Source organism: Pelobates fuscus, chromosome 13 (genome assembly GCF_036172605.1).
Source record: "Pelobates fuscus isolate aPelFus1 chromosome 13, aPelFus1.pri, whole genome shotgun sequence".
NCBI classification, from domain to species: Eukaryota; Metazoa; Chordata; class Amphibia; order Anura; family Pelobatidae; genus Pelobates; species Pelobates fuscus.
This window is the reverse complement of record NC_086329.1, coordinates 38,211,605-38,238,626: the sequence shown is the minus strand read 5'-3', so window position 1 is coordinate 38,238,626 and position 27,022 is coordinate 38,211,605. Positions and strand designations below refer to the sequence as shown.

At 39.5% G+C, this 27,022-nt stretch overlaps 1 protein-coding gene across 1 annotated transcript; it reads right to left on the bottom strand.

Moving 5' to 3' along the window:
* Window positions 1-1,715: 1,715 nt before the first annotated feature.
* ZFYVE1 (zinc finger FYVE-type containing 1) lies at window positions 1,716-27,022 on the bottom strand. Its single transcript, XM_063439776.1, has 11 exons — window positions 26,244-27,022; window positions 23,675-24,179; window positions 15,842-16,056; window positions 14,183-14,289; window positions 12,381-12,489; window positions 9,739-9,836; window positions 8,388-8,505; window positions 8,047-8,217; window positions 4,586-4,766; window positions 2,983-3,096; window positions 1,716-2,376 (listed from the first exon to the last, which is right to left on the bottom strand). The coding sequence occupies exons 1-11, from the start codon at window positions 26,733-26,735 to the stop codon at window positions 2,144-2,146; spliced, it is 2,343 nt and encodes a 780-aa protein (XP_063295846.1). The 5' UTR covers window positions 26,736-27,022; the 3' UTR covers window positions 1,716-2,143.

Below are 27,022 nucleotides of genomic sequence, written 5' to 3'. Positions count from 1 at the left end.
GTAGTTGCAAAGCACAGTATATCTACAGTTCATTTTGTTTTACATTTTAGAAGAAAAAAAAAAAATACAATAAGTATTCCCTAAACTGAGAATTCAATGTGAAAACCTAAAACCAGGTTGTAATCATCCACTTCTTCCCCAGTCGTGCTGTGGCTGTCCCATCACAGACTTTCCAATGCAGACTTTCTCTGCAAGGCAGGTGTTCTAAGCTATTGCTGCCTCTTGAGTTCAGCTCCACTGAGCTAACCAAACCAGGAAGTAGAAGGACCAGATGTCTGACAGCCAGGGAGTGTAACCAGGTTACTTTATGAAATCACTTTGTAAAATGAGAGGACACATTCTTCTCACAGGAAGCACTTCAGCAAGTTAAAGTGTTTGGAGTGTTCCTTTAACGTCACTCTGGGTTATGATGTTGCCAGAGGTGAAACGCTGCACATAAACCGATTCCAAGCACCATGGCCATTTCAAATCCCTGAAGCGATCACAATGCTTGTAGTAACCGCAGGACCAACCACTCAATTACTTGATTTTAATGTGTGTATAATTTTAAAAATGCTGAACTAAAAACGTAGCCTTTATTCAAGTTAGATTAACAGTTACTCGTTTTGGGTCTTCCCTGGAACTTGAGACTTTTGAAATGATTTTATATTTAAAATAAAACTATTGAATATATCTCTATCTGAAAATAATTTCAAAAGCTGATCTAAACACAGGCATTATTTGAATGATTTTTTTTTTAGTCCTATATCACCAGAGCTTTATTAAACGATCACAAAATAAAACAGTTATGAATTCTGCATTGCTAGGTTGCGTGTTTTTATCCCCAACATACCCAGCATCACATAGACCTCAGCATTTACCCCCTTAACTTCCACATGGGACTTCTGTACCTTCATGGGTTTTTTTTTGGGGGGGGGGGGGGGGGGGGGGTGGTGGAATTGTGGCTCCTGCAACTGATAAACTGGAAAATGCAGGCGTAGATAGTTTTAGGCAACAATATGTACTTTGAAAGTCTTACCCTGCTAACCAGAGGCAAAAGTGTACAACAAATATGACGTTAATAGGCAATTCATACAAAACATTACCTATATTTAAGATTACTTCTTAAGAATAGTCAGAAAAAAAAAACATGACCCATGGAAATGCAGGATCTCTTTTTCATTTACAAAACTGATGGGAAGGCACTTACAGTGTAAACAGAACAAAATAACTTACTGATTCTCTCTCGTTTGTAGATTTAACACTGAAATCAAATTTGTACAAAGACACAAATAAATTTACAGTCTCAGGAATGTCATGTTCTCTACAGATGAGCTACTTGGTATGGTTGTACAGCACATGTTCTATATAGTTCGTCCCATGTGATATTGAGGACTACTGTAAGATTAATTTGAAACACAATTAATTTACTATTAGTATGTGATCCGGGTCCACCTGTGCTTACACTACATAGATTATAACGTCTTCAAAATGAAAGAATGCAAAAAGCTTTATGTTTGGATATAATTGAATGTAGAGACACGATGAAATCGAGAAACACCACAAGGGAACCTGGATCTACATCCAGATGAAACTGTGCATAGGTCAATGGATCTGGATTACAGCACATATCACAAACCTCCATTCAAACTAATTTAGAACAGTTATAGCATTCCCAAATTTTAAAATTCTGGTTTATTAATACAGAGGGGGGTGGGGGGGGGGGGGGTGGGGAGGGAGACAAAAAAAAAGCTAAAGTCTATGAACTGCCATGCTGAATAAAAATAAAGTGCAAATTCCTATTGGCAAAGGCGTATCCCAGATATTGAATACAGTACAGATAGGTATAGTGTTAAATATGTCAGTTAACAGATCAGGCCCACTATCCCAGTGACCCAAAATGCTGCAGCACTTGTTTCTTCATGAAGATTTTTCAATTGTATCGTCTTATTAAATAGTTAAAAAGTGCAGATTATATATTGTCTTGTTCCCTGAACAAAGCAACGTTGGCTGTTTAATATGTTGATGGACTAATGAAGATGACCCCAAAAATCGACAGATTAGAAGCATGCACGCCAGACAGGCCTAAGGATGAAAATGGTTCCACTCATAGCTAACCCTGAGAACGTACGGAATTGTGAAGGACAGGAGTGGAAACAGAGGGTTAAAGGTCACCAGGTTTTTTATTGCAATTAATGCAGACACGCACAGGATGATCCCAGCCGCGGGATGGGACTGGCCGCCTGTCACTTGAACATTCGTCGCAGAAACCCTGTCCGCATGCCCGGCAGTGGTGTTTTGATAGCTTGATATTAAATTCTTTCTTGCAGTTGTAGCAGTGAGTTATTTCATGGTCTGGGATCCAGTATGCAGGTCTTGCAGCATCTTTCATAAGTCCTGCCAAGAGAGCAAATTATTTAGAGGGGCATTTCCCCCCCGCCCCCCGCCTTTCAGGACTACAATTAGAAATTACCCAAAGAGATTAGGAGCAGGTCCTATCTTGTTAGGACCTGATCTGCCAGCCTTCACCTATGTATTTTCCATAAATGCCATCAATGTATCCGCCCCTGATGCATTGCGCTCCCACGCTGTCAATGTTTGACACCAGGTGATCTGTGCACCATGTCACACACTGTCAACACGGTCTCATTCTATGAAGTGGCTTATAAAATACCAAGCTATCACTATTTTAGTGTCCCTTAGTGATCATTAGCCATGAATATTAATCTAGAGGAAGACAGGGCAAGAAAAGAGTCATAAGGCAAATCAGGTCCACTGTATGTGGTTATTGTAGACTATGTCAGTGGGTCCCAAACCAACAATTCAGGATTTATGTAGTTTCCTTTTTTGTTCCAGTGGAGTTCCTGACAAAACCTAGACTGTTGGTGGGCCATGAGGACTGGTATTGTTACATTGCCCTTAAGCCCGCTGCACCATAATATAGAGGATACAAATACATTTATAGACACAGACTAATAACCAATCAACCTAGGGAGATCTTACCGAGAGGAATGTCCATGGCTGTCGCCACTGCACCCAATGTATTCTGAACGGCCTCTCCAACCTTCCTGGCAATTAACGTACCACCTTCTTCATCGTCAACAGAGTCCACAGCAACTAAAGAAAAAAGGAAGTTTTTGTATTTGGGTTTTACACCATATAATATTCATGTTTAAGCCCTGTGAAGATTTATGTATTTTTTAAATCTATTCTTTTAGAAGGAATCTTGGCAACATAACCACTACAGCTCACTCTTGTTAAGGCTTTGTGTGTCCTGGTTCTTCCTCAACCATAACCACAATAAGATGGAGTGATTATAAGACTTTTAACGCGCCCCTATAAGTTGTAGAACTGGATTCACAAACAGACACTGGCAGTGACTTTATAGAAATTAAACAAGGCAGCTCCTGTTGGTAATTCTTGGTGTTAGTTTCCCCACCTGACCTCTACTATATTTTTGCAAGTTAACATGTGCAATAGTTTAGAAGACACTCATTATATTTTAGATTTCCCTGATTGCTTGTTAGACAAGAAGGTATATGGAGAACTAAATGGAACGAGGGAATAGCATATAGGAGATTGCTTGAGTTTATAGCCTATTTCAGTAAAATAATTTTTCCCCAATTCAAGTAAAGATCCAGTTCAGTATAAACTGGCAGCCACAGGGTCCTAAAAGAATGCAGTACTACCTTAAATTAGTTCCTCCATGGGGGCGGGACCTGACAGCCGACTGAGGCAGCCGCATGAAACTGCTTAGAATTCAAATTCTGTCGAAGCCCCAATTTCAAGGGTATCTAACCCGATTTAAACGGCAGCAAATCAGCTTTTTAAGTTTCTATAAGCTATCCCTGCAAACTGACCAAGTCTGGGTGGCATAACTCCTTACCGCTGCTACTGTAAGCCTAGGCGGCTTACAACTGCATATTAGCCAGAGGGGACAGCCGCCCCTTCAGGTACCACTGATCAGTTTGTTCCTGGGCCCTGTTCTCCTCCCCCACTCCCCTTTGGACCGATGGGGGATATCCAGGTCCCCACCGAAGAGCTCAGCTGTTCCTAGCTCTGAGACGCAGTGAACAGTGGTGTTGGGCTGTAAACTCTGCAGCACTGGCAACCCAGGCCCTCGGCAGTGACCGATTGTCCTTGGCAAGCGCTTGCTGGGAGAGTTCCTAAGTGGGGACCTGTCATGGTCCGCACTGCAGCAACACCGAAAGCGAGGTGGAGGAGAAAGAAGGGCAAAAAGTCTCAACTACGCATAAGCATTGCCAGTATGGTTGTTTTATTATAAGTAACTGCGATCTGCTTAGCAAATACTACAGCATCCTTTAAAAAAAAAAAAAAAGTGTTACAAAAAGTTAGTTCCTCCATAAGATTAATTATAATATTTACCAAGTGCCACACTAGTACTAGTTTATGTAGGCAAAGGTGGTCTACAAATGTAGGGGTAGAAATTCCAATTCAGATGAGTAGTGTGCAATGCATTGTTGAATACTTTGCCATCGCGGTGTTGACAGGATAACCACCAATCACACACCAATGGCACACATTCCAAGTCACAATCTTACAATAATATATAAACCATTTGAAAAAATAAATAATCAGTTCTCACCTATCTGACTTCCTCTCCGATCATAGCAGCTGTCACACACACGTACTGGTGAAAGCCCCCAGCCTCTCTCAGGAACCGGACGACTTTTGGATGAGCAGCCGTCACAGAATCCCTCCCCACAGGCCCGGCAATGGTGCTTGGTATCATTCTCTTTAAAGGGAACCGTGCACTTCGTACATACCTACGGAAAACAACATGGAGTAAATCACTACCTGCAGGAATAGTTCTTTATTCAAGCAAAAACAACGATAAATTAATAAATCTGCCGGTAATGCTTTTTTTTGTTTCCATATTCAAAAAGATCATATCTATGTGTAAAGAAAAGGGAATTTTTTTTTTTTTAAATAATTTTTAAAAATATAGCGATACTCCACTGAAACCTTTCTTCTCCTTAGAGAACCACTCCACACTCCAAAAGCACTTGAGCTTGCTGAAGTGCATCATGGGTGAGGAGTATTCTAGTTTAACCCCAGTTTATAAGAGTGACAATTTCCATGAGAAATCTGCACTTTTAGAAATTAAAGGAACACTATAGTCACCTAAATTACTTTAGCTAAATACAGCAGTTTTGGTGTATAGATCATTTCACTGCCATTTAGGAGTTAAATCACTTTGTTTCTGTTTATGCAGCCCTAGCCACACCTCCCCTGGCTATGATTGACAGAGCCTGCATGAAAAAAAAAAAAACTGGTTTCACTTTCAAACAGATGTAATTTACCTTAAATAATTGTATCTCAATCTCTAAATTGAACTTTAATCACATACAGGAGGCTCTTGCAGGGTCTAGCAAGCTATTAACATAGCAGGGGATAAGAAAATCTTAATTAAACAGAACTTGCAATAAAGAAAGCCTAAATAGGGCTCTCTTTACAGGAAGTGTTTATGGAAGGCTGTGCAAGTCACATGCAAGGAGGTGTGACTAGGGTTCATAAACAAAGGGATTTAACTTCTAAATGGCAGAGGATTGAGCAGTGAGGCTGCAGGGGCATGTTCTATACACCAAACTGCTTTTATTAAGCTAAAGTTGTTCAGGTGACTATAGTGTCACTTTAACTAGGGAACGCCATACTGGCTGTCAAACAACCATGGAGGTATGCAACCTCCTTCCATTAGCTCCCCTAAGCAAACGGAAGTGGCAGGCATGCTCTATTTGAGCGTTCCTGTCTCCTCCTATACAGACCTCAGACCAGATGTGCAAGAGCCGGAGGTAACAGTGCGCACACGTGTGCAAGTCGCCGCACTTTCACGTGGGTTCCAATTCAAAGCTTCTCAATGAGAAGACTCTGATTGGTTATATCCCTGTGAAGAGACCGAAAGTCTTTTCCGTGAAAAAAAAGGGGAAGGCTTACTAAGGCTGCAGTCCAATCACTTTTAATATATACTCTCAGTGAAAACAAATCATGCATTTATTTTGGCTTCAAAGGAAGGGTAAATGGAAATCAGTAAAACTCTGTATTGTGGAGGTATGTGTTTAAACACATTTGTTAAATATATAGGATAAGTAAACATTATTATTATTATTATTGCCATTTATTTAGCGCCAACAGATTCCGTAGCGCTTTACAATATTATTAGAGGGGGGATTCAACTATAAATAGGACAATTACAAGAAAACTTACAGGAACGATCGGTTGAAGAGAGCCCTGCTCAAACGAGCTTACAGTCTATAGGACACTAAGCAATAAAGGGACACTATAGTCCCCGGCCGTCATGCAACGTGTCACTGCTTGCCTCTCTTCCATCTCTGACTGGATGTCGTCACGCTTTCTCAAACTTAACCTCTCAAAAACTGAACTCCTTGTCTTTCCTCCTCCTAATACTGATCCTCCTCTCTCACTCTCCCTTCAAGTCAGTGATATCCACATAAGTCCATCCCTACAAGCGCGCTGTCTTGGCGTCATACTTGACTCTGGTCTCACCTTTGAGTCTCACATCCAGTTTGTTGCCAAGTCCTGTAGGTTCCAACTCAAAAACATAGCCCGCATCCGCCCCTTTCTTACGCAAGATGCTACCAAGGAGCTTGTCCATGCTCTAGTAATTTCCCGCATGGATTACTGTAACCCTCTCCTGATTGGTCTCCCCAAAAGCCGTACTGCCCTTCTACAGTCTGTAATGAATGCTGCAGCTAGACTGATTTTCCTATCCAGTCGGTCCTCTCACACCTCGCCCCTCTGCCAGTCCTTACATTGGCTCCCTGTATCCTATAGGAGTCAATTCAAAGTGCTAACCCATACATTTAAAGCACTGAACAATTCCAGCCCCTCTTATATCTCTTCACTGATCCAGAGGTATGCCCCTCCTCGTACCCTCCGCTCTGCCCGCGACCACCTCCTGACCGCTGCTCGCACCCGTACGGCCAACTCACGCTTGCAGGATCTCTCACGGGCGGCTCCTCTCCTATGGAATAACTTGACTACTGCCATCAGACTCTCCCCTAGTCTTCAATCATTTAAGAAGGGCCTTAAATCCCATCTCTTCAGGAAAGCGTATGGCCTCCCAGAGTAATCTCTCCCTTACATACCTGTCTCTTGCTCTCCTATGGGATAGTGCTTTGCTCTCTCCTCCAGCTCTGCTTCACTCCTACTTGATATTTCCTATCCTAATGTTTCTAATACCCCACCTCCTATAGACTGTAAGCTCATTTGAGCAGGGTCCTCTTCAACCTATTATTCCTGTAAGTTTTCTTGTAATTGTCTTATTTATTGTTACATCCCCCCCTCTCAAAATATTGTAAAGCGCTACGGAATCTGTTGGCGCTATATAAATGGCAATAATAATAATAATAATAATAACAAAACAACTTTAGCTTCAGGAAGCAGTTTTACTGTATATATCATGATCCTGCAGTCTCACTGCTCAAATCTCTGCAATTTAGGAGTTAAATTCCTTTTGTTTCTGTCCAAGCAGCCCTAGCTACAACTCCCCTGGCTGTGACTCACACTCCATGCAAGAAAAAAAAAATAAATAAAAAAAAATTGTTTTTACTTTCAATTAGATATAACTTACTTTAAAAGTTCATACTGCCTGCTCTCTAAAGCGAACTTTAATTGTATACAGAATGCTTCTGTGGGGGGTCTAGCAAGCTATCAACAGTGCAGGGCATAATACATTTTAAAGTAAATAGAATTTGCAATGAAGGAAGTGTAAACATTAGCGGACTCTTTACAGGAAGTGTTTAGGAAGGCTGTGCAAGTCACGTGCACGGAGGTGTGACTAGGGTGCATAAATAAAGTGATTTAACTCCTAAATGGCAGAGAATTAAGCAGTGACACTGCAGGGAAATGATCTATACACCAAAACTGCTTCAATAAGCTAAAGTTGTTTTAGAGATTATATAGTGTCCCTTTAAAAAAAATCCTAGGAAGTGCTTTAAACTGCTACTGATAATAGTAGAAAACAAGAGCCATAAGCATATTCCAACAATTTTTAATCTTTATCCATAATCACAATTTTTACCTTACCAGTATTTGAGAATTTGGCTTCCAGTAGGCAGGGGCAATTTGGTCGGTCAACCAAGATGTCACAGCTTTGGTGGGTCCAATGCTCAGCTCTGTTACAGACTGTGCCATGAAATTCATACCATCTAGTAGACGTTGGGCCGCATTATTGTTGTCTTTGAGGAAATCATCAGCCTGAGAATTATAATATTGAGGGGATATGGTTAGGTCTACATTATACCACACAATGTTTAGATTATGACATGAACACTGAAAGTAATATTTAATGAGAGACGTGACATGATCAAATCATGGCTATTATTATAGAGATAATATATGAAAGGCAAGACATACAAAACACTTACTCCAGGCCAAACGTGTTGTATCTCTGTACGTACAACAGTGTCCACAGGATCCTGATTCCCAAACCAGTACTGTCTGCTGCGATAAACCACTCCACAAGTAGGACATTCAATCACATATCTAGAAGGCAGGGGCAAAACAAATGGTTATGAGAAGAACCGTGTAAGCAAGGTACACGCCTCTCCACATTTCATATGGCCATAGATGAAGATTTCATGTTAGAGGTATGGCTGGAGTGTGACCAGCAGGCATGGCTATCCAGGACATTTTAGGCAACAATGATTTATATAAAAAGAGTTAAAGAAGAACTCACGTCTATTTGTTTTTAACCAGATTTCTATATTTTTGTTTTCCACTAGGGGATATATTGTTGCACCTTTGTTAGTTTTGGTTTAATTTAGTAGTCATTGTCTAACTGGTGGTTACAGTAGGGTTGCAAGTTTATAGCTATATAGGAATGATATTTTATTTAAAATGACATTGCTTCCCATAGGACTTTTCTAGTGCAGGAAGCTAGAATTACCGTTTTAGTTATAATAAATGATTGTTCTTTGTTCCCTTATTTTTACAGTAGCCAGGAAATGTAACATGCATCTTCTGTAGCTAATAAACAATGTGTAGGATACTAGTAAGATGGGAATGTGGTTATCTGTTTAGTCGCTATAATTGGTGTTGAAAGAGATGGGGTGCTACGAATCTGCGGTCCATTTAAACACACCAGCTTATTGTCTTTATAATATGTGTGAGAGAAACACATACACCACATATGCTCCATCGGCTGGGGTGTGTTTTTTTTTTCCCCACTACAATTTGGGATTGAGAATCCTTGTTGTACACCGAATGAGTGCTTACTCTACACATATGAACTTTGATTGAATTATTTATGGAACAGTTAACTTTGTGAGTGCTACTTGTGAGTGGAGTGTACAGCTGTACATACTGAATAACCATTTCAAGGGACACTATAGTCACCAAAACAACTTTAGCTTAATGAAGCAGCTTTGGTGTATAGATCATCCTTCTGGAGTCTCACTAACCAATTCTCTGACATTTAGGAGTTAAATCCTTTTGTTTATGCAGCCTTAGGCACAACACCCTGCATGTGACTTACACAGCCTTCCTAAACAGTTCCTGTAGAGAGTCATCAGATGTTTACACTTCCTTTATTGCACATTCTGTTTAATAAAGAATTTCTTATTCTTGTGGAGCTCATCGACAAATGATAGAGCTCCTCGAAAATTGGGAATGAAATGGAGGTACAGGGAGATTTGGACACAGGTACTTCCCTCCTAAACAAAGAAAGTTGAAGGATATCAAAGTGAAACAACCACAAAAAATAAAAATAACGCTCACCCGGACCAGGCATACTTGGCAAGACCCAGCCATGGCGAGTCGGTGGAAGCAGATGTTTTGGGAACCACATTAACCTCCTTCCCACCTTCATAACAAGCCTGCAAAATAAGTGGCTTTAGAACACACAAGAATGGAACCCATCACAAGTTATACTCTCGTCTATAGAAAGAAACCATAAACTATCTCTGCCGTCATCTGATTTTCAGGAAGGAAATAAAATGGTCTGATAAGCTAAAGCTCCTGAATATGCTTTTGTATTATGGTTGCTATGTTGGTTTCCCTTGACAAGCATATGCTTTTAGTTACTTGTGATTGCCCAGGATAAGCAAACACTTCATATCAATCCACTGTACAAGTTTGCATCTGTGGAAAAGTCTGAAAGAAGTTTAAAGGAAATGGACACTTCTCAGTAATTATATTTATATACCGTATCCTTGTAAAAAAATAAATAAAATAATAATAATAATATTTGATACGTGAAAAATAAAATAGAATTGCACACCTTTTAATCCTACAACTGGGTGCTTCCATTTTTGCTCCCTGTCAATCATTATTATAAGCCAGCCCTTTGCACCTGGCTGTCAGCATAGACAAATGAAACAATGTTTCCATTTCTCGTTTTCCTTTGCAAGTTTTGCCCTGGCTGTGCCTTGTCTGAACTGGATAATTATGTAATTTATCCAATATTAAATAATTATGTAATTTATCCAATATTTAATATTTAAAAGAAAATTAAGCATCTTTGGAGGGGGGAGTTAGCACATGGTATAGAAGAGTCCAAATGTTTCATTCAATGGTTTACAGTTTCGCTTTAATGTCACAATCTAATGACATAATATTAAGTGTCTTATGGCTATTTATGTGGCTCCTAATTTCACTCATCATTTAGTTTATAGATCATTATGGAGGTCCGCTTGCATAATATATATTATAAAAAAAATAAGTTTTAAATTGATCTAGGTGTAGATACTTTGAAACTAGCTAATATTTGGTCAGAAATTTGTCAATGAACCTGTGAGGTGGGTACCCTTCTATGCAAGCGGACCTCTATAATGATCTATAAACTAAATGATGAGTCAAGTTAGGAGCCACATAAATAGCCATAAGATTGTGTGACAAGATTATAGTAAGATTATATGACAAGTCCACATCTAACCTATTGATTTTTACAAAAACAAAACAAAAAACAAAAAAAACTAGGAAAGCTCGGCTGGAGATTCAAAACTTGCTCTATTCTTGGGAATAATAATAATAATATTTTTTTTTAATAAAATGTAAAAAAAAATTAAATTAAAATAAAAAAGTAGTATAAGCGTTTCAAATGATTTAATTTGGGGGGGATAAAAGCCTATTAGTTTTTTCAAAATATTGGAAAAAAAAAAAAAAAAGATATATACAAAATAAAAAAAAAATTCTAAATGTATATTTTCAACTATTAAATAATTTCAAAAGTTTATCCAACACTATTAAACTGTTTGAATAGGAACACATTTATCCAACAATATTAAATGGAGGCCTTTAGCTGGCAGTATATCATAAAAAATACATAAAACCAACATACATTGTACTGTACACTGAAATTACACATCTAAGATAATACAATCACTAAATGGAAAAATAACATTCACTTTTCTCTCGTTAGGAAAGCAATGTTTATGTTTATGTTATGTTGCAAACAATGTCATAACCATTAAGAACTCTTGAGAAAGTTGTGCAAGTCAAGAACTGGAAAACGTAAATAAGGGACTGCTTTCCCTAGCACAGCAAAATATTCTGTAGCAGAACATATTCTGTGTATTATTACATCCACAATTACAGCCATAGTATATCAAAATACAAACATACAATGATTTAGTCACAAGCAAGAAGCAAGTTTTTTTTTCCTTCTTACTGGATAATCCAAGATCAGACATATAAGTTTGAGGATTGGTGATTGAGTTTTGGATAAAAAGGTCAGACCCTTAAATTGGATTTTGGGACTCGGCACGGTTTCATCCAGAACTGGTCTTTGTTAAGGCGCCATTTGATGACGAAAAATTATAAAAATAATAATTTACTTTTTTTTTTTTTTTTTAAATACTCAATGGCTCCTATTGCACACTAGCCTGCCATCCACACTTAAATAAGGGATGCTATTCTTGCAATGCACTCCCCACCAAGAACAATATCAACGAGTATGTATAAAGATGCACACAAATACAAGAGAAACACAATATGTGTTTAATGACTTTTATAAAGTTGCATTCAGGAAAATAAATAAAAGCCAGCAATAATGGATAGTAACATAGGCTTAGTACATTGCTGGTCAGCTTGCTTAGGAGCATGCTCGTCCTTCGAGAAAGGCATCGGTTGATGTCAGACATGTAGGTTTCAGCCTGATGTTAGTGGTGTTACATTTTGCTATTGTAAAATGTATTAAGCCACTGTCACGGACAAAATTGCAATAAAAATAAACAAAACCCAACAATGATCACAGCAAAGTAATAAAGGTGGTGTTTTAGGTTACTAGTGCATTGGTGCGTATCTTTTAAGATACTAATCAAAGCACGTTCTTTCTACTATAACTTTTTTTTTTAGATGTATCTCAAAAACAAATAAGTCAAACAGGAGTAAATTTACAACAACATTAAAAGGTTGCTCACCTTGCAGGTATACACTCGGTTGTCATACTGGTGGGAGTACCTGCAACGGCTCGTTGTCTCGTGAGGAAGTCCTTCCTTAGAGTGATTCATGCTGTTCTTGCATCCTGCTCTAAAAAACAAAAAGAACACACTGAAACTGTGGAGGCTGGAAAAGAGTTAAACGGAAATATAGAAAAGAAAAAAAAAATAATAAAATCATTCACTATACACATTTCCACCATAAAAATAAACAAATAAAAATCATGCAACATTCCTAGACTAAGAAGGTAGAAAAGGTAGAGTTTGTGGTCTCTGTTCACGATGTGCGCCTGTAGTAAGAGGAAAGCTGGGAATTGATGACAGATGAGTGAGTGTCTGTCCAGTGGTGGCTGTTTGTGATCTGCCTGCACACATCACTGCTCGTAGTGTTCCAGACAGCAGCGTAATCTTAAAGCCTTCCAAACACATTTCTTTACATTTCTCCAAATGGCACAATGGAGGTTTGTTGAACTCAGGCCTGTCAGGCCTGCACTGTTGGTTTTTTTGCGATACCTAAAATTCGCTAAATGCAATTTAAAAGTCCCCAATCTGTGCATTTCCTTACCTGATCACCTAGTGTCTGTTCCCCATTCCATATGGTCAACTAAAATCTACTGAAGATTTAGTTGACTAAAACAATTCAGATGACTAAAATACGACTAATACTAGAATGGACTAGGACTAAAACTAAATTGAAATTTTCCATCTGCTCTCGAGTCCTTACTCTCTAACTCCTCTCCCCCCCCACCTTGTTCAATTATTGCTGTCCTATGCGAATCTTCAAACATTGATAATAGTGAATACACCTCAGTGGACCGTAGTATAGGTCCCCAATATGAAGGTTTAGGTTTAATGCGTATTGCCCATTGTGGAGCTCCTGACTGCTACTGAACAGGAAGACTAATACACTCCTTGCTTGTTATTTCACTTGGCCATAATGACGTAATGTTCTTTACTGTTCTGTTCCTCTCAGGAGCATATAATTATGGAAAAAATATATATATATATATATAGCCAATCATGAACTGGAAGACAGTCGTTTCTCTATATGGCAAAATGCAGTTCAAGATGTTGGGGAGACTACATTTTTCTAATAAGCAAATGCAGTAAAAGACAACAGTTAAAGTGACACTATAGTCACCTGAACAACTTTAGCTTAATGAAGCAGTTTTGGTGTATAGAACATGCCCCTGCAGCCACACTGCTCAATCCTCTGCCATTTAGGAGTTAAATCCCTTTGTTTATGAACCCTAGTCACACCTCCCTGCATGTGATTTGCACAGCCTTCCATAAACACTTCCTGTAAAGAGAGCCCTATTTAGGCTTTCTTTATTGCAAGTTCTGTTTAATTAAGATTTCCGTATCCCCTGCTATGTTAATAGCTTGCTAGACCCTGCAAGAGCCTCCTGTATGTGATTAAAGTTCAATTTAGAGATTGAGATACAATTATTTAAGGTAAATTACATCTGTTTGAAAGTGAAACCAGTTTTTTTTTTTTTCATGCAGGCTCTGTCAATCATAGCCAGGGCAGGTGTGGCTAGGGCTGCATAAACAGAAACAAAGTGATTTAACTCCTAAATGACAGTGAATTGAGCAGTGAAATTGCAGGGGAATGATCTATACACTAAAACTGCTTTATTTAGCTAAAGTCATTTAGGTGACTATAGTGTTCCTTTAAAAGCAAATCGAAGTCAAAGTCTTGGTTACCGATCTAGTGAAAGAAGGAAATTGTGTAAGAAAAAGATTACCCACAAATGAAGTCTAAGTAAGCATTAAACACATACCCACAGCTGAGGCAAAGAGCAGAGCAGGTGAAATACTCATCAGGAAAAAAACAACTATGAGCCATCTGGTCATCTGGAATCTCCCCACTAAAGCGGTCACTCAAAGCCTGAAAATAAAATAAATAAACCACACATCATCGATGTTTAAGAGTAAGCCATATGCAATTACACATAGATCAGACCTGAACAAAGTACACTAGATACTCAGATTCAAATCTAAATCTCTCTGCAGGTTCCTTGCTACTTTACCACTACAAAAAAGGTACTTTATAAAATAAAGCAGCTAAAATAACTAAATGAGTTTTAAGACAAGGGCCATGGGGCAGAGCAATGTTGCAACATGTAAATATTACCCTACTAGTCCAGTGAAATATTAAATGTGATGAACTCACAAGTAATCCTAAAACCTATTAAGCCCCTCAGGTGATGTGAGAGATAAATACAGCTATCCTTGCTTTGTGCACAAGTTAAATTTTATGTAGATCTTAAGGAGAATGAAACCAGTACTTTTCTGATCAACACATAACAGTGATGGAAAGGTTGTGACAGTATTGGTTCTAACAAATGCTTTCAGCTTTAAAGGACCACTATAGTGCCAGGAAAACCAACTCTTTTTCCTGGCACTATAGTGTCTTTTGGTCCCCCCCTGCCAGGCTGAAGTGGTTAAACACTTCCCTTTCTCCAGCTCCCTCGGCGCTGGGGAACTCTCCTCCCTCTCCCGACGTCAGCTTTGAATGCACATGCCGCGCGTGCATTCAAACAATCCATAGGAAAGCATTTCTCAATGCTTTCCTATAGACGTCAGTGTCTTCTCACTGTGATTTTCACAGTGAGAAGCGCCTCTAGCAGCTGTCAATGAGTCGGCCACTAGAGGATTAACCCTATTGTAAACATAGCAGTTTCTCTGAAACTGATATGTTTACAGCTGTAGGGTTAACACTAGATGGACCTGGCACCCAGACCACTTCATTGAGCTGAAGTGGTCTGGGTGCCTATAGTGGTCCTTTAAGGCTACCAGTGAGTTTTAAGTCTTTTTTTCCTATTACTTAGCAGTGCCAGATATATTAAAGGGACACTATAGTCATCAAAACAGTTTTAGCTTAATGAAGCAATTTTGGTGTATAGATAATGCCCCCTGCAGACTCACTGTTCAATTCTCTGCCATTTAGGGGTTAAATCACTTTGTTTATGGAGTTATAGCCACACCTCCCTGCATGTGACTTGCACAGCCTTCCTAAACACTTCCTGTAAAGAGACAATTAATGTTTAGGCTTTCATTATTTGAAAAGTCTGTTTAATTTAGGATTTCTTATCTATTGCACTAACAGCCTGGTATACCGTGCAGGAAGCCTCCCGTGTGCGACTAAAGTTCGATACAGAGAAGGAGATTAAAAAAATAAAACTTCTAAAGCAAGTTAACACCTGATTGAAAATAAAATCATATGTTTCCATGCAGGCTGTGTAAGACACAGCCATAGGAGTGTGGTCAGGGCTACATGGACAGAAAAAATAAAAAGTGATTTAACTTCTAAAAATGGCAGAGAATGCAGTGAGACTGCACAAGCGTGATCTATACACCAAAACTGCTCCATTAAGCAAAAAATGGTTTTGGTGACTATAGCGTGTTGAATATATTTTTTGCTTGTATTTTCTCTTTACCTTTAGAGCTTTGTAAATGACTCCAGGATGCCGAGAGGAGCGGGTGGTATTGGTTTCCAGTTGCTGCTCCACAGCACGACGCAACCCTGAGAAATCCGTGGGTGGGTTGTAGGTGCGCGTCCCCTTGTAATGAATAGAGCTGAAGGCTTCTGGAAAACGGCCAAGCCTTCGAAATCTGTCTTGAATGACTTTTTCTGGGGTTTCAGAAGATCTTTCTGTAAAATGGACAATGGAACAAATAAAATATAACACAAATAGAGAAATGCAGAGCCTGAGGCTCTGTCTAGTCTGTTGCAAAATAAAGTATGTCAATAACACAAATCCCTCCCCCGCCACCCACCCCAACCCCATCTTGATAAATGGCGTTACAAAACAGAGAGTCAGAGAACATCATTTTGTTCAGATTGACTCATCCTTTCACAAAGATATTTGCTCTGTTGGGGAGTATAGGTCCACCTACAGTAAACCCACAATGCCCATAATTAAACATTCCTTTTTGAAAACCACCTTAGTCAGCATATTACATTTGCTGTGTATTAAAGGGATTTAAAATGAACAAATATTTACTATAGCAATGTAAATTCAGCTAGAATTAGCATTTGTATGCTAATTCGGTTGTTTACAAGCTGCATTTCAAACTTCGGTTTGCTGAAAAATATAGCCACCTGTTACAGCAATCTAGATTTTAATCAACAGACCAAAGAGCATTTCTCTGCATGAAATTAAACAATATGACACTGTGTTAATCAGCCTTCGTCAGCCGGGTGATTAACAACGTTTGTGCTGGAAAAATTAAGATTTCTGCTGCTTTTATTAACCCAAGGGACACTATAGTCACCAGAACAACTACAATTTAATGTAGTTGTTCTGGTTAATAATCACTATATGCAGGCATTTTCATGCAAACACTGCCTTTTCAGCGAAAAGGCAGTGTTTACACTGCTCCTAGGGACACCTCCAAGTGGCCACTCCTTAGATGCCTACTGGAGACTTTTTTAAACCACACAAAAGGAATGGTATACTTGTTTTTATATTTAAATTAAAAAAATAATAATGTGTACTGAAAAGTGGGCAGAGTTTAACCATATATAATGTTCAATATGTCCAAAAACAAAACTGGCACATACAATCAATATAAAAACGCAGCACGCGGCCAGACGAGCCTTAGCCCAGAAATGGTTGAGTTCAGAGATGCCGCCACTGTCTATGGTGATCGCCAAACTTAAAGATAACCATCTCATGAACAAACTGACGGCACAGGTGAGACACGCAGTTAAAACTTTCCAAAAGGTGTGGGACCTTTGGGACCAATTTGTAGTCAGAGAGGGCAGGAGAGGGAGAGAGCGAGGGCAAGTAGGAAGCCACTCAAAGGAGGGGGGGAGGTCGCGCGGTGGCATAGCAGGAGGTGCGATAGGAGAACTGTAGAGAAGACAGGAGAGGCCGGCCCTCAGTGGAGAGACTTTTTGATGCCCTCTAGGGGAGGCCGGGATCCCTAGGGGAATTCCGTCCGGGGTCACGGCTTACGCCCACAAAGGAGCCCCGGTTGGAAGACCCCAGGAGGGAGTGTCAGGGGCTGGAGGCAGTAGCGATGAAGAGGAGACTGGAGGGGGAGGAGGGGAGGGACATGTCCGCCCACGACTAAGCCGACCCTCGGGAATACATCATACAAGGTTCCAATTTGTTATGTTTTTATGTTTCATTTTTAATATGGTAATCCACTCAGCGACCCATACGTTTGATGGGACCCAAGGGTGAAACGCTGTTGGAATGTCAGACGAAAGCCTTGATGAGGAAAGCTACCTGCACTTTCCGGTTCTTACAATCCTTTCTGGTAATGCTTATCTGATACCAATATATGTAAGGCTACAAGTACTAACCAACATATTCTTCCTTTCTGTACATCATAAGACACATGTATTATGAAGTGGCTTTTGCAGAAGCCTATACTGTCGCACCACTGCATTCCTAACAGTACAAAAATAAAGAATTTATATAAAATAAAAAAATAAAAACACGCAGTACAAACAAATTGTATATTTTCTTTTAAAATGTCATAACATTAATTGCAAAGTGGGAAAGGTTTGCTGAAATAGAATGTTTAAATCTCCAAAACTAAACTGGCATAAACATTAATTTTGTTTTTTTGAATTTTTTATTTTTGCAGTGCATTACGTAATTACATACACGCCTGAGGTACCCCAACGGCAATCCTCTGGCCCCATAATAAGCGTTACGTTTGGGGTATTAGAGTGAGCTTGCACTTTTTTTTTTTTATATTGTGAGAAACACGAGTGCATACAACAATCATTCTGAACTTTGCTTAAACTTAAATATAGGTGTGTCAATTTGTTTAATTTTGGACCACTATAGGGTCAGGAAAGCAAACTCGTTTTCCTGGCACTATAGTGTTAATAGGTCCCCCCAACCCTCATGGCCCCCCTCCCGCCGGGCTCTAGGGGTAGGAAGGGGTTAAAGGCTTACCTTTCTCCAGCGCCGGGGCTCCCTCGGCACTGGGGACTCTCCTCCCTCTTCCGCCGCATGCGCGGCAAGAGCCGCGCCCAGTCAGTCCATAGGAAAGCATTTTTCTCAATGCTTTCCTATGGACGCTGGCGTCTTCTCACTGTGAAAATCACAGTGAGAAGTGCGGAAGCGCCTCTAGCGGCTGTCAGTGAGACAGCCACTAGAGGCTGGATTAACCCATAGGTAAACATAGCAGTTTCTCTGAAACTGCTATGTTTACAGCAGGCAGGGTTAACCCTAGATGGACCTGGAACCTAGACCACTTCATTGAGCTGAAGTGGTCTGGGTGCCTATAGTGGTCCTTTAAAAACATGGCGTGCCAACTTTACACAGAGTCAAAATAAATGGCGGGTTATACAATGTTCCTTAACAAAAAACAACAACAAATAAAAATGTTAATGGTACAAACGCAGCACTAACCAAATAGTCTGGTTTTATGTGTTTTGGATGTTGTAGGGGGGCTGAGTGACCTTCATTTTATCAGTAATAACTCAAAATACATTATCTTAATAAAAGCACACAAACCTTCATTTTTACGGTACCAACTTAGCACTGATTAAACCGTGGATTTTTATTTTTATGTGTATGCCGATAGTAACGGGGCCAGGTTCACACAACCTTCGTCACCCCTTCCACAAGCAATGATTTCCTGTAGTAACATTTTCCGTGATATATTATGGGCATTTAAAGGAGGTTAATTTGAAACCATGCTGCTTTCATAAACCACTTACTCTAATCATTATCGTAAAGCACAATACATTCCAGGACATGTTACTTAAGAAATATTCTCAACCTCTGCATCAACGAAAGAGAATGTTACAATGTGGTATACTCAATATCATGAACATTAATGTGAAGCAAAGTACAGTGCTCTGCACTGCAAGTTAAATCCACATTCGTGACATCACTATTACATATCTTGTACGGAATTCGCTGGGTGAACGATGCCATCCAAAACAGGCACAAAATGGATGCATGTAAAACGGAAGGGGAATTCACCCTTTGCCTATACGTGGAGAGAAGACCAGAAGGAGATGCACGGGGGTCCCAGGTAAGTGTCAAACCTTTCAAAAATGCACCATAAACACTACAGCTCATTTTAGCGGTTACGTTGCCTAAACTGACCCTTTAAGCCAGCTGTGTTACCTAAAATGGTCTTTATAGATACAGGATCTTAAACCATTCCCAATGGTCTTTATAGATACAGGATCTTAAATATTCCCAGTAGATTAATAGCTGAATCTAAGCAAGTTTAGCATTGCTTTAATAAGGGAATAAAATACCTGTAATTACCCTAGGTTCAGTGATACAGTCACGATTTTGGGCCCTGGTCCGTTGACCTAGTTTTGTTTTGTTTTTTTTTGGGGGGGGGGGGGGGGGGGGGGGGGGGGGGGGGGGGTTTGGGGGGGGGGGGGGAGTTCCCCTCCGACATCACCATAAAGTCAAACACAAGCCTGTGCTAGCTGCTTAAGATCATTCGGGTATTTCTGCCCATATAAGAAAGCTTTGGTAGCACTCTGTGCAAAGGCAAGACCCTTTCACATTATGTAGATGTAATTGACAGATAAGTGTTGAATGTTTTTCCATGGTGTCAATTGCCATTGTAGGCCTCAATTTTTGATATTTTTGAATACGTTTTTCACAAGGTCATGCATTTAGACTGGAAGAAAAAAAGATTTTGTCTAAGGCAAAGGAAAGTTGTTGTTTTTTTTTAACGTAAGAACAATAAGGATGTGGAATTCTCTGCCTGAAGAAGTGGTTTTATCAGAGTCCGTACAGATGTTCAAACAGCAACTAGATGCATACTTGATAAAACAGAATATTCAAGGATATCATTTTTGTAGGGCAATAGCTTCTTGATCCAAGGCTAAATCTGACTGCCATTCAGGGGTCAAGAGGGAATTTTTTTTTTTTATATATAAATATAGCATATATTTTTGAAAGCATTTGGAAAAACTTCCAAAAGTTAAAAATAAATAATTTAAATAAAAAAATTAAATAAAAAAATTGAGGCCTTAGAACTGTATCACAATTTTTAATTCCTCAGGATGTGACAGCATTTGACAATAAGCAATTATTTATCCAAGCACAATACAGATAGAGTGTAATTATGATTTCAAATTTAAAAAGTATGGCACGTGGCATCATCGGAGGATAACAATAGTCTGACATGAAGAGATGTCTCATTATTGAGTTATGTAGTTTCAGGTACCCTCCCTGTTTACATTTGTTGGCTTTTGAGATGGTAGATTTTTTGATGGCTGAAGAATGAACAAACAACCACTCCTCAAATAAGAGAATAAACAGATCTAGAAAACCCGGGAATAAAGTGGGTTATGAATTCCCAACTTAAACACATTTTATTGACCTAGGTCTGTTTTTGAAAGTGTACAGCAGTCCAAAGAAAAATCAAATGTAAAAATATATATATATATATATATATATATATATATATATATATATATATATATATATATATATATATATATATATATATATACACACACACACACACCAAATGAGTCACAAGTTAAATACTAGTTTACCCCTTTAAATGCCATAACCAGCTGAGTAGATGACGCAATGTCTCTGGTGTAACAATTTCAGCACACAAGTATTAACCAGATTTAGGGGGAATGGACATCTGGGTTGGTCTGATGCCTACAGGCCCATGGTGCGAAACTAGGAATGACACTTCCTCCCCACCAGTTGTATAGTGCTCAATGAAGCCTTTAGTCTTCCAGAGAAACATGAATTTAAGTAAAAAAATAAATTAAAAAAATATAAATCTTTAAAGACAGAGCACTGCATAAGTTGGTGAACTGCAATTTCCATGATGCCAAACCAGGACTATGTGGATCATGAGAATTGTAGATCACAGAACATTATTAAACATCAGGCACTCCAAGGAATGCTACCAGCTTTTTAACTCTTCCTGTAGCCCACTTCTTCTTAGCCCCAGTACGTATTGCTCCTTCACCTCCATCACGTCTTTCCCTTAGGGTGTCTCCTTGGTTGTATGGGGTATAACAGGATGGAAGAATGCGGACAATTGTCAAGCCTCAGAAACATGAATAAAGGTAAAGTGCACCCCAATTAAAGCTATATAGCTTGTAGGTCAGTTAGGAAGTAATTTGTACTCCCCAGCAGACCCAGACACTTAACTCCAAGGCAAGCCCTAGTGGACATACTCTGCTTCTCTTAGTAAGGCCATACGGACAGAACACTTTTGGCCCTTTCTGTATTTAAAGAGAGTCTGAACATCTGGGATCAGTGATCACTTGTCAAGATGGGGTAACACACTATAGGGAAACAGTAACCAGAATAATTGAATAAAAAGAGAGAAGGTATGTATACCGGACCTTAGAATGCCAGGTTAACGTGTGCACTGGATAGGTGAAAAATACAGAGTCAAAACAGGAAGCCAAGGTCAAGGACACCAGAGATACTCAACAAAATAAGCCAAAGTCAGGGAACCAGAAATCAGCAAAGTCAAATACAAAGCCAGGTCAGTAATGAGAAAAGCAAAACTACTTTACAGTACGCACTCTCGGGCAGAATAAACCACGACAGGGCAATGATCTCCAGAAAGAGGGAGGTTTAACCCCTTAAGGATCACACTTCTGGAATAAAAGGGAATCATGACATGTCACACGTCATGTGTCCTTAAAGGGTTAAATAGGGAGAACAAAAATCTTATTGGGCAGCATCATCACCCTGCACCAAATCACACAAAACGGTGTGATATGTGAAGGGCAGATGATGTGTCCCGATAATATGACCTGTCACGGCTAAAAAAAAAGCCTGATCCTACATGGTCCTGTAATTTCCAAGGACTTCTGCATGTGTCGCAAGGTTGCCAAAAAGATCAGGAAGCCTTGCCACAAGACAGATCATGCAGGGGCTGCTCTGCACGTGGATCAACCAAGCACCATATGGTGTTTACTGTGGCCAGGACGGCGTGGGACCAGAGACTTCGTGGCTGCTGCACGGCACTTCCTGGAAGCTTTAATGACTCCAACAAGCATGTTATATTCGGTGTAAAAACTTGTTTTTTTTTTGTTATGTTTTTTAATTAGGTGGGAAGGTGCTATAATCCCCAAAATACCACACGCTGGAAGAGAGAGTCGCTCAAAAGTCAGACTGCCACCAAATAGCGCAGATATTTTATAAGTTAGGTTTTCCATACCAGCTAGTAAATCTAATTCATTCTCTCCAATGGGATTCACTCTAAAGGAATGGTATAAATGGAATGCTCCCTTCCCACAAGGACACAAGAATGGATTAACAAAAAAAGATTGTACACCTATTGAGTACAGCCCCGGGGCTGTGAGATCATTCATAACATAGAATGAGTGGAACAGCTGAATAATACAACAGCAGCCACACTGCAACTACCAGTTTACACAGTTTTGTAGAAGAGTCTGAGCACATTTGTGGAATTTAGAAGTTCTGAATTTAGTACAAAGCTCCACTGGAAGGCGCAAGAGTCAAGCATCAGGTGCACACTGTGTGCCCTACATTAGATTTTACATCTGAGGTCTAGGAGAAAGGGGCAGGCTATAGTTGCACCTGTTTTTACATATTCTTTAAAAGAGGACTACTTTGGGGACCATAACAGTTTTATTAAAATTAAGTTGGTATGATGCCAAGAGGTCCCTGGGACTGCCTTACCTCAAATGGTTAATCTGTTCATAAACGGTTTAACACAGAAAGTGCAATCTAGCATCGTTCCTGGCTGTTCCTTAAGACATCCAGTGTCCCAAATTAGGATAAAAAGTAGGGACAGCCACCAGCGCCCCTGATTGTCCAAGAGCGGTCAGCTAATGCTCTAAGCCAATCAGTAGCTCCCCATTCGTATAAACGGTATGTACTTTTTGTTTTTTTGAACGGAGAGCCAATGATAACATAGAGCAGTGGCTGACCGCTCGAAGCCAATCAGCGGCGCGCCTGCTTCTTCGATCCCAAATTGAGACACCAGACAAAAACTGTGTTTTTATGGTTAGGACACTCTTTAGGGTCAAACCATTCATGAACAGTTCAACTGTTCATGAATTAAAATTGTTATGGCTCCCGGAGTGTTCCTCTAAGTTATAAGCAACTATGGGCAATTTGACATGGAATTGACAGCCTTGAATCATGTTATAAACAGCTGAGTAGATACAAACGTGATACACATCCAGCTACATCAGATTGCACAAGATTTGTTCTGCACTTTTCTACAACATAATCAAATAGAATTAAACAAAAAAACCAAAACACACACACACACAACAGAACTGGAAATAATAAAATAGTGGTCTCAAGACTCACCTGACCCCAGCAGCTTTGTATGAACAGTCTCATGAAAAATTATGACTCCAGGCCCCAACATGGACAGTGGCACATCTAACCCACATCTTGCAGTAGTGGCTTTTAACTCCTTTGTAAAGTGTTTCAAGTAGGCTTCTGAGGCATCACCAAGAAACTTGAAGAGATCATTGTGCAGACGATCTGCATGAGTTCGGTAGATAACCAGATCTGAAATGGCCAACACTTTGAGTAACAAACGTATTCTCTGACTCAGATTGACATTTGTCCCAAGCAGACCTTCAGTATCGATCACCACCACCTTGTGCACAGGGTCAAAGGCTGCCCACACACCCACTGTGCACGACTCTTGGGCAGGAGAAGTCTTGAATACTTCGCGACCGTAGAAGAAAGTATGATTGAGGGTATGAGACTTGCCATCACCAGTGTTTCCAAAAATGGAGACAACTTTCAGCAAGTCATCTGGATTGCAGTCCAGTTTCTTCAAGAATTCATCCTCATCCGTGACCTTAAAATAAAGGTGAAAACAGACATTGAAAAGACAAACAAAACTAAATAGGTTCCTAGTCAACAGACCACAAAGATGAAGGTCAGACTGGATACGGCCCGATGTTTCGGGGCTAATATGTCATCATAATCTATTGTTATGGGATTATACGGATTCTAATATTACTTTTCCTTTGTGTAGGAAATTCAGTATTATACACAGTTGCTGTTTCAATAAAGATCTATTTCACACAAAAAAAGACACAAACAACTCCCTAAATATTTCAATGAAGTTCTTTAGGACAAGAAATACAAAAAATAAATATAGAAAGGAACATAGTGTGTCATGTAAGAACAACCCTCTCCAGTATTAGCACCCCTCCCAAGCTCTCTCATATATCCTTTCCACTGATAGCTCCAATACACAGTCACACTTTTAATTTTATTTTTTATTCTTTTTCTCCTTTTCTATATAGTTGGATCTTTATTACTACATTATTCTGTTCATTTAATAACCCTCATAATTTGGATGCAAAATAATTTATTTTTCTAAAATGTAAAAAAAAAAAAAAAAAAAAAAAATTGGAATCGGATCATACTGAGAAAACCCCAATCTAATTACAATAACACTGCTATTCGATTGTGTTATGAAATCGGTTGATCGTAGTTTCATAAAAATTATTTCAAATAAAAGATTTGCAAAGAGATATTTTACAGAACTTACCGAGCAGTAAAAAAATGAAAAAAAAGTTACACAACTATAGACAAGGCTATATTCAATAGAATATAAACAAGACATTTCATGTAAAAACATATCAAATGCTATTCAGATGCTATTTTCCACAGCTCCAGGTCTTAACGCACAGAATGTATCAATCCTGAATTACACACCATCCTTTCTTGTATTGAGATCATGTTCAGTATACGAAACTAAATCATAACAGAATTTCAAGACTACTACACCATGAACGGTCCAAAAGCTCTTACGGTCCAGATCGCTTTAGAATACAAAATGTTGTCAGTCTGACTTGGGAATTATACCCTAAATCCACCACTATTATTTCAAATGGCTTTGTTATTAATCTGTTATCTGAGGCCCACCAGAATGAATGCAGACACATCGCTCACCCCTGCCCAGCAGGGACCCACTCCCATGTTGTCCTTTCAGACTTTGCATAGCCATCACAATTGTACTCAGGTTTGCCCTGCCGCCATTAGGTTTGCAGCTTAAAGCCACTGAGGAAAGGAACACAAGACTTGTTTGGAGGCAGATACTTGATTCTAGGGTCGTTGGCTTGCTGCTGCATTCCCCTGCATCCTTGATGACCGACTCAATTCACCATTACCTACAATTTAGGCAATGTGGGGTTGGGGGAGGGGGGGTGTAGAGAAGCGCACTTTTTTATGAGCCCTGTTGTGCGGGGGACATCAGATCCCCAGACTGGCTGAAGGGCTGGATATCAACTGTAGCAGCTCAGTGGCTTGCATGGAGTGAGGTGGCTGAGGCTCATGTGACCTGCTTGGATGGGCTATGGCTGCATTATATAGAAGAGTAATGTTGGGCCACAAGTGCCTATTTTTAAGGGGAACCCTGTGGACAATCGGGAAAGAGGCTGGTCAAATTGATCTACAGTTTCACAAATCAATACTGACAATAGGACACGATGCCTTACAGGTAGCATTGGCTTAATATTGGTCCTTAATGCTTTCCAATGGATTCCCACCAGGATCCTACTTGCCCTACCAAACTTGCTGCTCTCTTTCCTTTTCTAAGCTATACAACAAATCAAAATGTAAACATGGGAGTGTGGGAATCAAAATGATTAAACTTATTTAGAACCAGTAATAGTCAATTCACTTGCTATGGCTATCTAGAAAGATCACTCGACCAGAATAGGTTAAAACATGTCAACCAGAATAAAAAGACACCAGTAGCAAACATACTCACATATGAAAACGGATATGGGTTTTTGTTTTTTTTCCAGATTACGTGAAACTAAAAAACACATAAGTACATCCTATACATTGCTCAACAATTCAAATCTCTATATTTAGGTCAACAAAATGGATTCCAAAATAAGCATACCTGAATCTTTTCCGTTTCATCTACAAGAAGAAAACTGACAGCATTCTCGGTCATTTTCTTTTTGAGGTTCTCCTCGTCCCCTTTAACTTCTTGTTGCACTGGACTCTTCAAGGCTTGGTAGACGGACAGAGGATGCTTTCTTTTGTTTCCACTAGAGTGGGTATTCTTTTGACATTCAGCACAGAGGTTAATCTTACAGGACAGACATCTAACTGCAGCCCGCTGCTTAGCATCTTTTGTGCTGTTCTGCACGGCACTGGGATTGGCTCCTTTGCAAACGGCGCACAAAGGGACATAGCCAAGGGATATACGAGTACGCTCATGATTCTGAAGTCTTTCTTGTTTATGCAATACTTCTTCACAACGTTGACATTGGACAGTATTGCACTCATCACACTCATACAGAGCCTCATCATTACCAGCACAGGCATAATTTTCCTGGCACGTGAGACCAGTTCGTGGACCTTTGTCGGTCGGCCCCTGGGTGCTCATTTTAAAAAAAGTTATATAGAAAGAGGAAGGGGAAAAAATACAAGGTACAAGGTCCGCTATTAAATATGGGCCTTGTATATACTAAAGATTTAAATATTCTTTGAAAAAAAAAATCAGATTATTTGTTCAATAAAAAAAAATAATTAGCTTGCTTAGACAAACTTCTTTTTGCACAAAATAAACCATTAAGACAGTGTGAGAAGGAGGACCTCTTAAGCACACACATAAAAGAAAAATCTTGATCATGCATTAATCCTGAATGTGAATACATTTACAAATGCATAAAA